This window comes from Nothobranchius furzeri, chromosome 18 (assembly GCF_043380555.1).
Source record: "Nothobranchius furzeri strain GRZ-AD chromosome 18, NfurGRZ-RIMD1, whole genome shotgun sequence".
Classification (NCBI taxonomy): Eukaryota; Metazoa; Chordata; class Actinopteri; order Cyprinodontiformes; family Nothobranchiidae; genus Nothobranchius; species Nothobranchius furzeri.
The window spans coordinates 29,253,576-29,265,425 of NC_091758.1; the positions used below are offsets into that span (position 1 = coordinate 29,253,576).

General features: G+C 42.4%; 1 protein-coding gene across 1 annotated transcript in view; it reads right to left on the minus strand.

Moving 5' to 3' along the window:
* myo6b (myosin VIb) overlaps positions 1-11,850 on the minus strand; it is a 45,767-nt gene that overhangs the window by 9,998 nt on the left and 23,919 nt on the right. Inside the window, exons 25-28 of the mRNA XM_015969956.3 lie at positions 11,009-11,159; positions 9,976-10,184; positions 9,815-9,893; positions 1,418-1,578 (exon numbers count right to left, since the gene is read on the minus strand). Of these exons, the coding sequence (XP_015825442.3) occupies positions 1,418-1,578; positions 9,815-9,893; positions 9,976-10,184; positions 11,009-11,159 (600 nt within the window). The remainder of the gene's footprint in view (positions 1-1,417; positions 1,579-9,814; positions 9,894-9,975; positions 10,185-11,008; positions 11,160-11,850) is intronic.

Here is an 11,850-nt window from a genome sequence, read left to right on the forward strand (position 1 = left end):
TAACTCTGAATCCTTTCTCCAGGAGGAAAGAACCACCATAAATCTCGCCATGTTGTAAGTAGCAGCTACCGTAGGGAACATTTTGTACGAGGCATGCCGAAGCCTGATTTGTAGTAATTACAAACTTTTACAAGCTGATGAATCTCAGTTGAAACACACAGAATTATTTTTCATTTAAATTGAAGTCCAACGTATGTATGATTCAGGACGTAAGGCAAAGCGGATAAGAAAAATAGCTCTTTTAGCCTCGTTGACTTGCATTCGTTTTTTTGTTCCAGGAACCCATGAACCGACCGGAAAGGGAGGAGACTAACCCCAAAATTCCACTATCTCCGCTCCGCTCCGGCACGAACTCCGCAGCAAAAACGGTCCCATTGTAGTCAATCAGAGCTGTTCCACTACTGCGGCCGTGCGGCGCAGTTCGCCGCCCGCCGTTCTGCCATCCGGCAAAAATAGGATCGATTCTATTTTTGCCGGACGCCGGAGCACCTCCGCAGTCAACGGACAGAAATCACAACCGCCCAACAGGAAAGGGAGCAAGCACAGCTTCCGTGTTTTCACAATAAATCGATAATCAAAAAGCGTTTTTTGTTTCATATGCACAGGTCCAACAACTTTTAACAACTATCAATGGTGGTTGAACTTTAAATGCACAAAATAAACCACTAATACAGTCTCTACTATCAAAGTAGTCACACTTTGTTGATCCAAACACTGCTGATCTCTCAGCACAAACAGTTCATTTCGATGCTTCTCCCACACAAAAGGTGTTTGGATTTAACTTCCGCGTTTAGTGCTCGGACTGTATCGCAAGATCTCGTAAATCCCGCACATGCCTGTTTGCGCACCTCAGGTCTCTGTACCGGAGCGGAGCCGTTGTAGAGCGGGTGCAGTATAATTTGAGTTCGGAAGCGAGCGGCAGTGGATGGCGGGGGCGGAGCGGAGCGGAGATAGTGGAATTTTGGGGTTAGGCTTCCCATATAGCCGTTTAAACTTCTAAAGCTCCTCCTCCTCCGTTGATGACGTCATGCTGCAGACCACAGCTATGTTCTTATTTGTCCCCTTAAAATCCATCTAAGACTACACACTCACTTCAGGTTCTTTCAGATCAAGAAATATGAGAGTCAATGTTGAATTTGCATTAACAACAAAGTATCTAATTAGGAGTACAGAATGGATTATTGGAGTGAGGGACTGAAAATGCACTACAGGTGGTGTTAGAGCTGGTTCTAATTCCTTACATGACTCTGGCTGAGGATGAAGAGATAGGAAGATCTGAAAAAGAGTCATCACTGTAGAAACCGCTGCAACAGGAGAGAGCCAGTTACATATGCATGCTGAGGCCAGCCCGAGCCTGCATTACTTATTCACAGAGAGCAACACTGTATCAGGCTACAATATCACATATGTACTGTACCTGCGCAGGCTTGGATCTCCCTGGCCCTCCTCACTGATGAGCTCAGCCTCGCTCTGAGCGATTCTCATGGCCAACTCTCGGTCTCTCCTCTCCTGCTCCAACACGGCGGCATTCTGGGCCTGTTCCTCCCTCTCCAGAGCCATCTGCTTTTCCAGCTTAGCCTGTAATCGCACATTATATCCAGGTGTACGTAACACACTCATGGGCTGGTCGAGAAAATTTAAACAATTATCACCATGTCTTTTGCAGTACGTTCACGTTTCAAAGCTAGAATCTGTTTTCAAAGAGACAGAAAAATTTTAAATCGCATGACCTGTTTTTATATGAGAGTACGCAGGGCCGTTGCTAGCTATTTTGGTGCCCTAAGCACAAAGTCTTCGTGGTGCCCCCCCCCCCCCACACACACACACACACACACAGAAAAAACAACACAATCACTGGCATATGACATGACTAAATTCAAAACTATTTAACCTTTATTAAGAACTAGAGAGGCACAATATACACATTTTACACACAACTAGAAAATTCTGAATATGAAGGAAGGAGGTTAGTATAATGGACTTTTTTCTTCAAATTATACCATCAGCAGCTGATGTTCCTCTTGGCCCATAAATGTTTATGAAATATATCAACATAGAGCAAATACCTAATTAGAAAATAGGTTTGTCTAATTTTTCATATTAGATCTCAGTTACATAGCCTATAGGCCACATGGGCTATTTAATAATGATATAAATCATGTCCAGAGTTAACTCATGATTAATCACAAACAGCCACTTATTTAAAAAAAAATTCTTACTTTACCTTGACGGTGTTTTTGTCCTTCCTGTTTTTGTGACATTTAAGTATTTGGGTGGACAAATATGATTCATTTGTTTATTTCTGTTACAAAACAGCACAGATGGGCCTTTCTGACCTCACAGAGGAAACTTTATTTTACTTGAGAAAGATGTTTTAAGATGAACTTATTAAAACAAAATAATCTTCAAACTCTTCAAGGTCTATTTTTAGATGAACAACCTTTAACACTGTTCAGACTTATTTTTTGATACAAGTCGCATGAACAGGCTGAATAAAAGGATTTTTCCTTTGTTGCATTTAACTATTTCTTCTTTAAAGAAGTGCTGATTCAGAAGAGAATGACTCCATTTAGGAAGATGATGACTTGCTACGTTTTTTCTCCAGCAGTAAAAAAGCTCTAAAGCTTCTCAGAGTTTCTCTCCCTCTCAGCCTCTCTCACTCAGCTACTGATGAACGCCCAGTAGGCAGGGCCAGATTAACACTTTGTTGTACCCTGGGCAACAATATTAAAAGGCCCCATCATCACGACACAAGGATCACCATAATATGGTCACATACAGAATATTTTACAGTAATATGCAGTAAATATACTCAATACTTGAATGCCTGACAACACGTAACCCGCTCAGGGTAACCTTTGACCCACCTCGTGTGGACTGACCAATGAGGAAAGGGTCTTAACTTGAGGCCCTCTCTTCATTGGTCAGTCTGCATGAGACTGACTCTCAACTGACGTTCAGTCATAGGCAGCAAAGCGTCTCTGTGCAGCGCAAAATCCCGGGTGGACAGTTTGTTTAATATAGGGTGATCATATTTCCATTTCCAAACAAGAGGACAGGGGATCTGTGCCTATGACGTCACACTATGGCAACGCCATACAACGCTGGGACCCATTTTTTTGTAAGAACTAAATTAATATCAGATTCTGCCAATAAAAGGGCTCTAAAACAATTCACATGTAAATATTTAGCATATTTATTGCAAAATCTCATTTTTCTGCTTTAGTGCTGCAACAAGGTTTTATTAATAATAAATTATTATACCTTTTGTTTTACTACAGCATCGGTAAGCTTCCTGTGCACAGATTATTAAGGGTGCTTGTTTCAGCTGTGAGATTAGACGATAGGATCAATGATGAAATAAGTTGTCACACACTCCATGGAAACTTTCAGAGAATCCACAAATAGTGGCTTTTGTTACTTTTAGCAAGTTTAGAAAAGCAGCAGATGAGACAGCATGTTTGATAATTTATTTTTCATCTGATAATATTATAACATGTCAGTAATGTCTGAGGGGCCTCTACAAACACTGTATAACTAACACTCCTGGAGAGGGTATAAATTACACAGAGGCTTCTGGGGAGCCCAGTTTTGGGGTGGTGGGTGGTGGGGGTGGTGGGGTGTGTGTGGCTGTGGGTGTGTGTGTGTGTGTGTGTGTGGGGGGGGGGGGGGGGGGGGGGTCATTTTGCCTTGGCCCCCAAAATGCCTTGAAACGGCTCTGGGTGTGTGACTGAGTTTTGAAGGTGATCTGAATTGTATCAGATGCATGATTATTACATGTGTATAATTTATTGTTTTATACAGTAAAAACGCGTAGTGGAGATAAATCTACCTACAATTTACTTTGTTTTCTTGTTTTTATTTAACTATTTTCCTGTCCTGTCTGTCTCTCATTTTCCTGCATCTCCTCTAAACTCTCCAGAAAATATGCTGCCTGGATTCTTACTTTTTCACCTCATCAGTTACTTTTGAGCAGACCAAAGGGGTCTCCTGACCACAAAGCGGAGAGCGCGTTTCGATGCTGCCTGAGGTGACATCACTGCAGCACAGGTGATGAGCTCCGCAGTAGCAGAGCGATACAGACACAAATAAGACAGAAAGTAGAGAACATGTGTGGACATGAACGATCGTGGGTTAATTATAGTTTTTTGGTTGCGCCCAGAGCCGGATTAACGCAAAGGCAAAGTAGGCACGTGCCTAGGGCCTGATTGGCTGGATGGGGCCCAGACAGAGGGACAAAATTAAAAATTAAAAATAAAATGTACAAATGTCCTATGATAGAATTTGTAGATAGGACTCCTATCCACAGTTTATTTCAATATTTATTAATTAACTAAAATAAGTGATGATATTTATCTTAACCATAGACTGTTACATTAGCTAGGTCACATTAACGCCAGCCCATGACTGTAGCCTACAACTTGGGCGCCACCCAATTAAGGATGTCAGAGAAGCGGTCAGAGTCAGAGCGGGACACAACAAAGTTAGCAGGTGTTTTTGAGTAGGCTAACGTTCACGATGCTTTCGGGTGCGGCAAAACGTAAAAAGAGAAAAAAATGAAGAGGAACAAAAGAAGAGACAGCGGGGCTTTACAGAAGTTTCTGTCGGGCAGCTCGAGCAGCCGTCCGACAGCTGTGAACCTGCTCGAGTCAGCAGAGCCAGAGGCAGGGCCTGAGCAAGACCCGGAGGAGACACGACCTGAAGACGCGGTGGAAGACGCTGTAGCGCCAACGCCGTCAACATCAACGCAGTCACAGAAGGACGAACTGGAAGAACAGCAGCCAGCCAGAAGTGAGCCCAATATAGTCTTACAGCAGCCTGCTGCAACGAGGCTGAAGTATTCGGGAAATGGCTAAAGGGCCATTACACCCAATTTTTCTCTACTCTGACCATCTTTAATCTGCTCTAGCTCAAAAACTATAACAGCCACCGTGTTCAAACCTGTTCTAGATTATTCTACAATAATAGCAGATTTCATACAACCTTGTCTGGGATTTGTGAAACCTTTCCCTGATTTGTGAAACTTCAACAAAGGCTGATTTATGCGTTTTTTCAGCATCTGGCCAACACTGGAACAGCTGTAGCTCATAAACTACAACAGCCACACTGTTCAAACCTGTTCTAGATTATTCTACAATAATAACAGATTGTATGGCGGCATTTTGATTATCAAGTACAGTTGTTTAATGTTTCATGTCATCTTCTCTACAAAAATTTTGGGTAAAGGTCTTTCATTTTTATGGGATATCACTTAATGTAGCCTACGTATAGAAATCCTAACACATTTTTTTCATTTTCAAGTGGATGGAAGTGAGCATTTGTGTTGAATAGTAGCAAGTGTTTTCAGTATTACAGTATATTAAATTCACCATAATAAGAGTAGCTCATGTTCAACTCATGTTTACTCAAAAGCGAGTATCAATATTAAATAATTAGAATACACGTTTCATATACATCCCATGAGACAATTTTAAAATTTCTTAACATTTCTCACCTTACTATTCAAAAATACATTAAAAATACATCATACACACTTTAGCCAAATGAACGTCCATGTAGCTTCCAAAAGATATTCGTCAAGCGTGATCGTCTACTTCGCCGGAGCCCACACACAAATGTTTACTATCGTAACTGTTCGAACATTTGCGCAATCTTTGTAATTCCAATGGTTTCAGAAAGGTGATACTTCACGCTTTTCAGAGGTGTACGATACATTACGGTAATATGGCGGAGTTCCTGTCCGGGAGAAAAAGACTATGCCGTTAGAACAATGGAGGAGCGGAGGAATTGTTTTGGAGGCGTATTTTCACGATAGTCGGACTATCCGTGCTCACTGACATGTGCTACTATGGGGCACGTGCAGAACAATTTTTCAAGGCTCTGTTGGAGTTTCACAAATCAGGGAAAGGTTTCACAAATCCCACACTGCGTTTTATTTGATCTGCTATTATTGTAGAATAATCTGGAACAGGTTTGAACAGTGTGGCTGTAGTAGTTTTTGAGCTAGAGCAGATTAAAAATGGTCAGAGTAGAGAAAAATTGGGTGTAATGGCCCTTTAGCCGTTTCCCGAATCGGAAGCTAACTTCAGCCGGAAACTTTCAGCAGGAAAGCTGAAAATTATCCCAGAGTGGAGAATGCTAAATGGTTTCCTTGGTAAGTGTTGCTGGTTTTATTATATATTTTTTAAATATTTTTATTAATGTTCAAATAGCATAACAAACAATAAATTCATATTCAGAAAATTGACACTGAATTTCTGATTCAGCAGAGGCAATAACAGCCTGAATGAGCATAAAGCAAGATCAAAACTTAAGATAACATTTTCATTTTATTAAAATACTTTCTTTTAAGATTATAGATTGTATTAAATTAATACTGCAATAATTTAAGCTGCGTGTTTATAGTTTGTTTTTGCGCCTTTAAACATGCTTCAGTCCATTAAAATTGATCTATTTCTTCTGGAATGTCTTTCCACTATCATGTGATTAATTTGTCAACATTTATAAATGTTGTAAGCTATTGTATTTTGCAGAAAATCTTTTTAATTAAATGTGTTGATTAAATGTAAACAGAGCAAATAAGATAAACATATTTGCTCTGTTTACATAGTTTAATGATACCTAGTGGTTATTTACTGGTACTACTGCCTTAACATTGGCACCCCAATGGATAAGATGAGGATAATTTATTAGCATTTAATACAGCTGTGTAATGACGTATAAATTATTAATATCAAAAAATAGTCTGGTAGAATATTTTACATACAAACAACCAATTTGTAACCAAAAACTAGGCTATGTTAAATGTGAATGAACTTTTATTAGTAACTTTGGTAAGTTTCAGATTTCAATTCATTAAATAACATCGATGGAGGGGGGCCCAAAAAATGCAGCCTGCCTAGTGTAGTCCACTTGTTTAATCCGGCTCTGGTTGCGCCACTTTGAGAATGGACCGTGCGCTGGACGCAGCTGCCTGGAGCGCTGCGTAATAACGCGCTGTGCCGCTCTCTGTGCTCTCTGCACAAAAGAGTCCATAAATGATGTAATATCGGTAGAAAACTTTTTTCCAGCTCCCCTGGATGTGTAGGATATCCAGCTCCCCCATAATTTGATCCCTGCTCCTGGATGAAAGAACCCCCAGTCCGGACGTCCCGGACAGAGTGAAAAGTGGACACGGTCCATCTCCTTTCCTTTTTGTATTGTTTTCTCTCTGTAAACATGCTGTTAACTTGCTTTGCACATCTTCTAATTGAAATCGGTCTTTATCATATATAAATTATTTTTCATAAGCTTGCATTTGGTGCCCCTCCCCCGGCGTGGTGCCCTACGCGCTATGCGTGGTGTGCGTGTGCGGAGCGCCGGCGCTGAGAGTACGTAACAAATCAGGTATCTGCATTGTGCACACAGAGGTAGTAGAAAATGCTGTAATACTATTTGTTATGTTGGATGCATTTAATTCGTCAGCTCCTGAAGTAGAGAGGGCTCACTTCAGACGAGCAAAATGTAATTCATTCAGGTGTCGTCTGAACTGTACAGATGATTGACAGTTGTATAAAATGTGTCTGTTACTTTTTCCACATGAATTACATGTCCTTATAACGGAAGGGTATTGCAGCACTGGGGGTCCACCAAGGGGTAAACTCTGCTTGCCAGAAGTGAAACCAATGCGGAAGTGACAAACATTGCAGTTCCCCCCTCATCCACTAGGGGCTGGATCCATAAAGAGGCAAGTTCCCATTGACTCCCATGTTAAAACGCCAACTTTACAGTAGGAATAAACATGTTTACAGCCTGGTACAAAAATCTTTTTAGGGTTAATAGGTCAAGTTTACAATCACAACTCTGATTGGAATACATTTTTTGTAACTTATCCATTTAGATGTAATTAAAGTTTCAAATTATGCCTGGAATACACTTGCTTTTTAACCTCGTCTTGACCCAAGCATCACGTATTTGCTGCTGTGCTGCAGGTAGAACTGGAGTGTTCCACTAGGAGGCACATTAGAGAACTCAGACTGGATAGAGTTCTGGATATGTGGGGTGCAACCAAAACAAACATGGCATCAATTGATGAGGTCTGCATCTGTTTAATTTTGAGATCAAGGCAAAAAAAAAAGAAGAAAAAGACAGCAGCAGTATCATAGATAGTACGAAAGACCTCTGAACAAGAGACGAAGTGACCACGGCGAGTATGTCTGACTCATTTTGTCAACTTCGCCTACTGGTTACTCGTGTATTGCAGCGAGTGTAGGTGCTGATCAAAGCATAACAGTCCGGTGCGAACGTAACACAGGGTCATGTGACTAAAACCAAGCAACTGGAGTGGGCGGATCTCCAATTGTCATTCATGAGTCCAATTGCAGAGGGGGGGACACTCCTCTTGTGGCAAAATGTTCTGGTCCTGCCAGATGGAAGCAAGTCAATGAGACTTGCTCCCATCTGGCACTATCTCCAGGGTGAGATGGGTCTGCTGTGATCCAACCTGCATGCCTCAAAGTCCTAGAGGTGTATACGTCCTGTATGGAGGGGAGTTTGCAACCAATGACATTCTCAGCAGAGCGCACAACATGCTGACACCTCTTCCTATCCCTGATGGTGGCTCCAGCATACCATGCGGTGATTGAAGAGGATAAGGATGGACTCGATGATTGCGGTGTAAAACTGCTTCATCGACTGAACGGGTAGGTAGAATTTCTTCATCTGCCTTAGGAAGGTGGTGGTGTTGGGCTCTTATTTCAGGTCTTGGGTGATGGTGGTGCCCAGCAAGCGACAGGTGTCCACCATCGTCATGGGAGTGTCAGACATGGTTATGGAAGGGAGTAGGGCTGTGTGCTTCCTAAAGTCCACAACAACCTCCACTGTCTTCTGTGCGTTTAGCACCAGGACACCAGCCGTTCGACCTCCCTTCTGTAGGCAGACGCATCCCCATCCGTGACGAGTCCGATCATGGTGGTGTCGTTTGCAAATTTGATTAGCTTGACAAGAGTCGCGGTTGGAGGTGCAGCCGTCGCATTAATTTCAGAGGACGCACACAAATGACGCTTCAAATCAACGCATGTTACGCGATTTTAAACATGTGTACGCATCATTAAAGAGCAAGTATAATCCAAGCCTAGGCTTAGGGTCTCGTCCATTTGAGTCACAGGTAGCAGATGAGCCGGCAGCGCTGGCCTCCTTGCTTGGTCCAGGGAAACCCTCAGCCTCACGTTAAAAGTCTTACAGCCTAAAAGGCAGATGGTAGCAGAGATGCTCGATTGTGGTTTTCTGGCTAAAAGCGCCTGCCAACCTCCGTTAGCTTCAGTTAGCTCAGTCCGCTCGTTAACGGCATAGAGAGTTTGTCCATTATGTATACCAGTGGTTCTCCATCCTGGTCCTGCATGTTTTAGTCTTAACTCTGCTTCAACACACTTATTTTCAATCAGAAGGTGATTAACAGGCTTCTGCAAGCCTGACGAGCTGCTGAACATGTGATTCATCCACTGAATCAAGTGTGCTAGAGCAGAGGGACAACAAAAACCTGCAGAATACCGGCCGTCGAGGGCCAGGATTGTGTTTATGTTTACGTGTTTATTTATTTGGCAGACACTTTTATCCAAAGCAACTTACAATTTATAACTTGTAGTGCATGCTGTGATCTGCGGGGGAAACCGGAGTACCCGGAGGAAACCCACGCGTGCATGGGGAGAACACGCAACTCCACGCAGAAAGGCCGCAGCCGAGTTTCGAACCTGCAACCTTTGTGCTGCGAGGCAACAGTGTTAACCACTGCGCCACCGTGCAGCCACAGGATTGAGCCAGTCAATGGGCTCCCCACCTGAATAACCTTTTCTTCCTCCTGCCTCTTCTTTCTGTCTTCCTCTTCCTGCTTCCTCTTCAGTTCCATTTCTGCTTTGCTGGAATTAGAAACACAAGAACATCATAACAACATAATGGTGATTTCATTTTAACTATAATATTTATTCCATCGTCCCTTACAGTCTTCTGTCCTCTTCCTCTTGTTGACGTCGCACTTCTTCCTGCTCCCTCCTCAGCCTCTCGTTCTCCATGTCCTCCTCGATGCGTTTCAACCTCTCTGTCTCGTCCTCTTCCTGCTTCTTCTTCTTGATAGAGGAAAGCAGCTGTTCGGAGCGTTTCACCAGACCCTGGTACTCCGTGTCGATCTCCTTCCAGGTCATGATCGTGGCCTGTGGGAGGGTCAAAAGAATGTGAATGATTGGAGATAATCAAGAAACTGACCTGAAACCTCAGCAAACTCAAATTTGAAAAGACTTCAGCTGACTGTCAGTCAGGAGAGCAGAAATAACAAACCGCTGCGTATATTTTTCAAGCCACTTTATGACAGTGTGTTTGTCAGTGGCATTTTTGCTGCAGCAAGACTCAATTCTCCATAAACTCATGAGAAGAGGTCACCATGCCGTGAAGATTCATTAGAGTGACACGGGGAGAGGACATGTCAAGGTGTGCACACATCAGATTGACATCTCATGAATTATTTACACCTGGCAGGTGCAGATTCACAAAGTCCCACGTTGACAGCAGGCATGCTAACGGTTAAACACCAGAAACATGCTCTGTCTATTTGTGTTGGAAAAGAAAAAAAGACCCACACACCCAAATTTAGATACGCACGTTTATTACGAGTCACCAAACCTAGAGGGTCCAATAAGATGAGTGCATATTGCAGAGGGAGAGCTGGGATTCCCTAACCAAATTTCACTTATAATTCATCAGAAAAGCTACAGTAAATTCAATCATCGGAGAGAGAAGAGGAGTTTTCCTTGTCAAGCTCCTCCTATCCTAAAAAAATAACTGAAAGACAAAATGATGGAAGGGGACGAAAACACTTTGGAAAGCTCAAGTGTGAAAAAACAAGAAGTAAGAAAGGCTAAAAAGATGAATTAAAACACAAAATATTCCACAAACAAGCTCGTATTTTGTAAGAGAACAATCCTGACTTGCGATTAAGAAAGTCATAAAAAAGTGGACCACATTTAAAAAAGCGCCTTACCCTTATCTTTGCTAACAGAGCATCAATGGCGGCGGCCAGCTCTTGAACTTGTTTGGTCATCTCCTGTTTTCCCTCCTTCAACACATTTACCACCTCGTTAACATGCTCCATGTGTTTCTTCAGTTTTCGAACTTTTATCATCCCATGGATCCTGTTCCAGTACCAAAAAAATAAAATAAAACTATAATTGTAGAAAGAAAAGTGTTTGAATGTTTCAGTGTCTGTCATTGGGCCCTAGGCCTTTAGCTGATACACTTGTTTGCCCTCCAACTGGGAGCTAAAGGGAGATTAGGCAGTTTGGAGTTGCTTTTAGCACCCCCTAGTGTCCGTTTAGTAGAACCAAAAGCAAAACTTATCTGCTTGCTGCACATTCTCTTTTTAACACCTTAATTTAATAGCTGAAATGTCTCCCCAGTCTTCATTAGTATCTACATAAGTGATTCCTCACTAAAATAAACAAATCAGCTGTGTTCATGATCTAAAACACGCAGGAAGCGTGCTGGAACCAGACTGGCGATAGGGGCTGGGTGGCCTTTAATTAACCATGTAAAGGGTAATTTTAGCACATACTGGCCAAGTATAAGAACTTTTTTTGTAAATATGATAAAGTTGCAAAGTGTCTAGGGCTGCAGAGTGGTGCTGTGGTTAGAGCTGTTGCCTTGCAGCAAGAAGGTCCTGGATTTGCTTCCTGGCCTGGGATCTTTCTGCATGGAGTTTGCACTTTCTCCCTGTGCATGCGCGGGTTCTCTCCGAGTACTCCGGCTTCCTCCCACAGTCCAAAAGCATGACTGTTAGATTAACTGGTCCGTCTAAATTGTCCTTAGGTGAGTGTGTGTGCATGG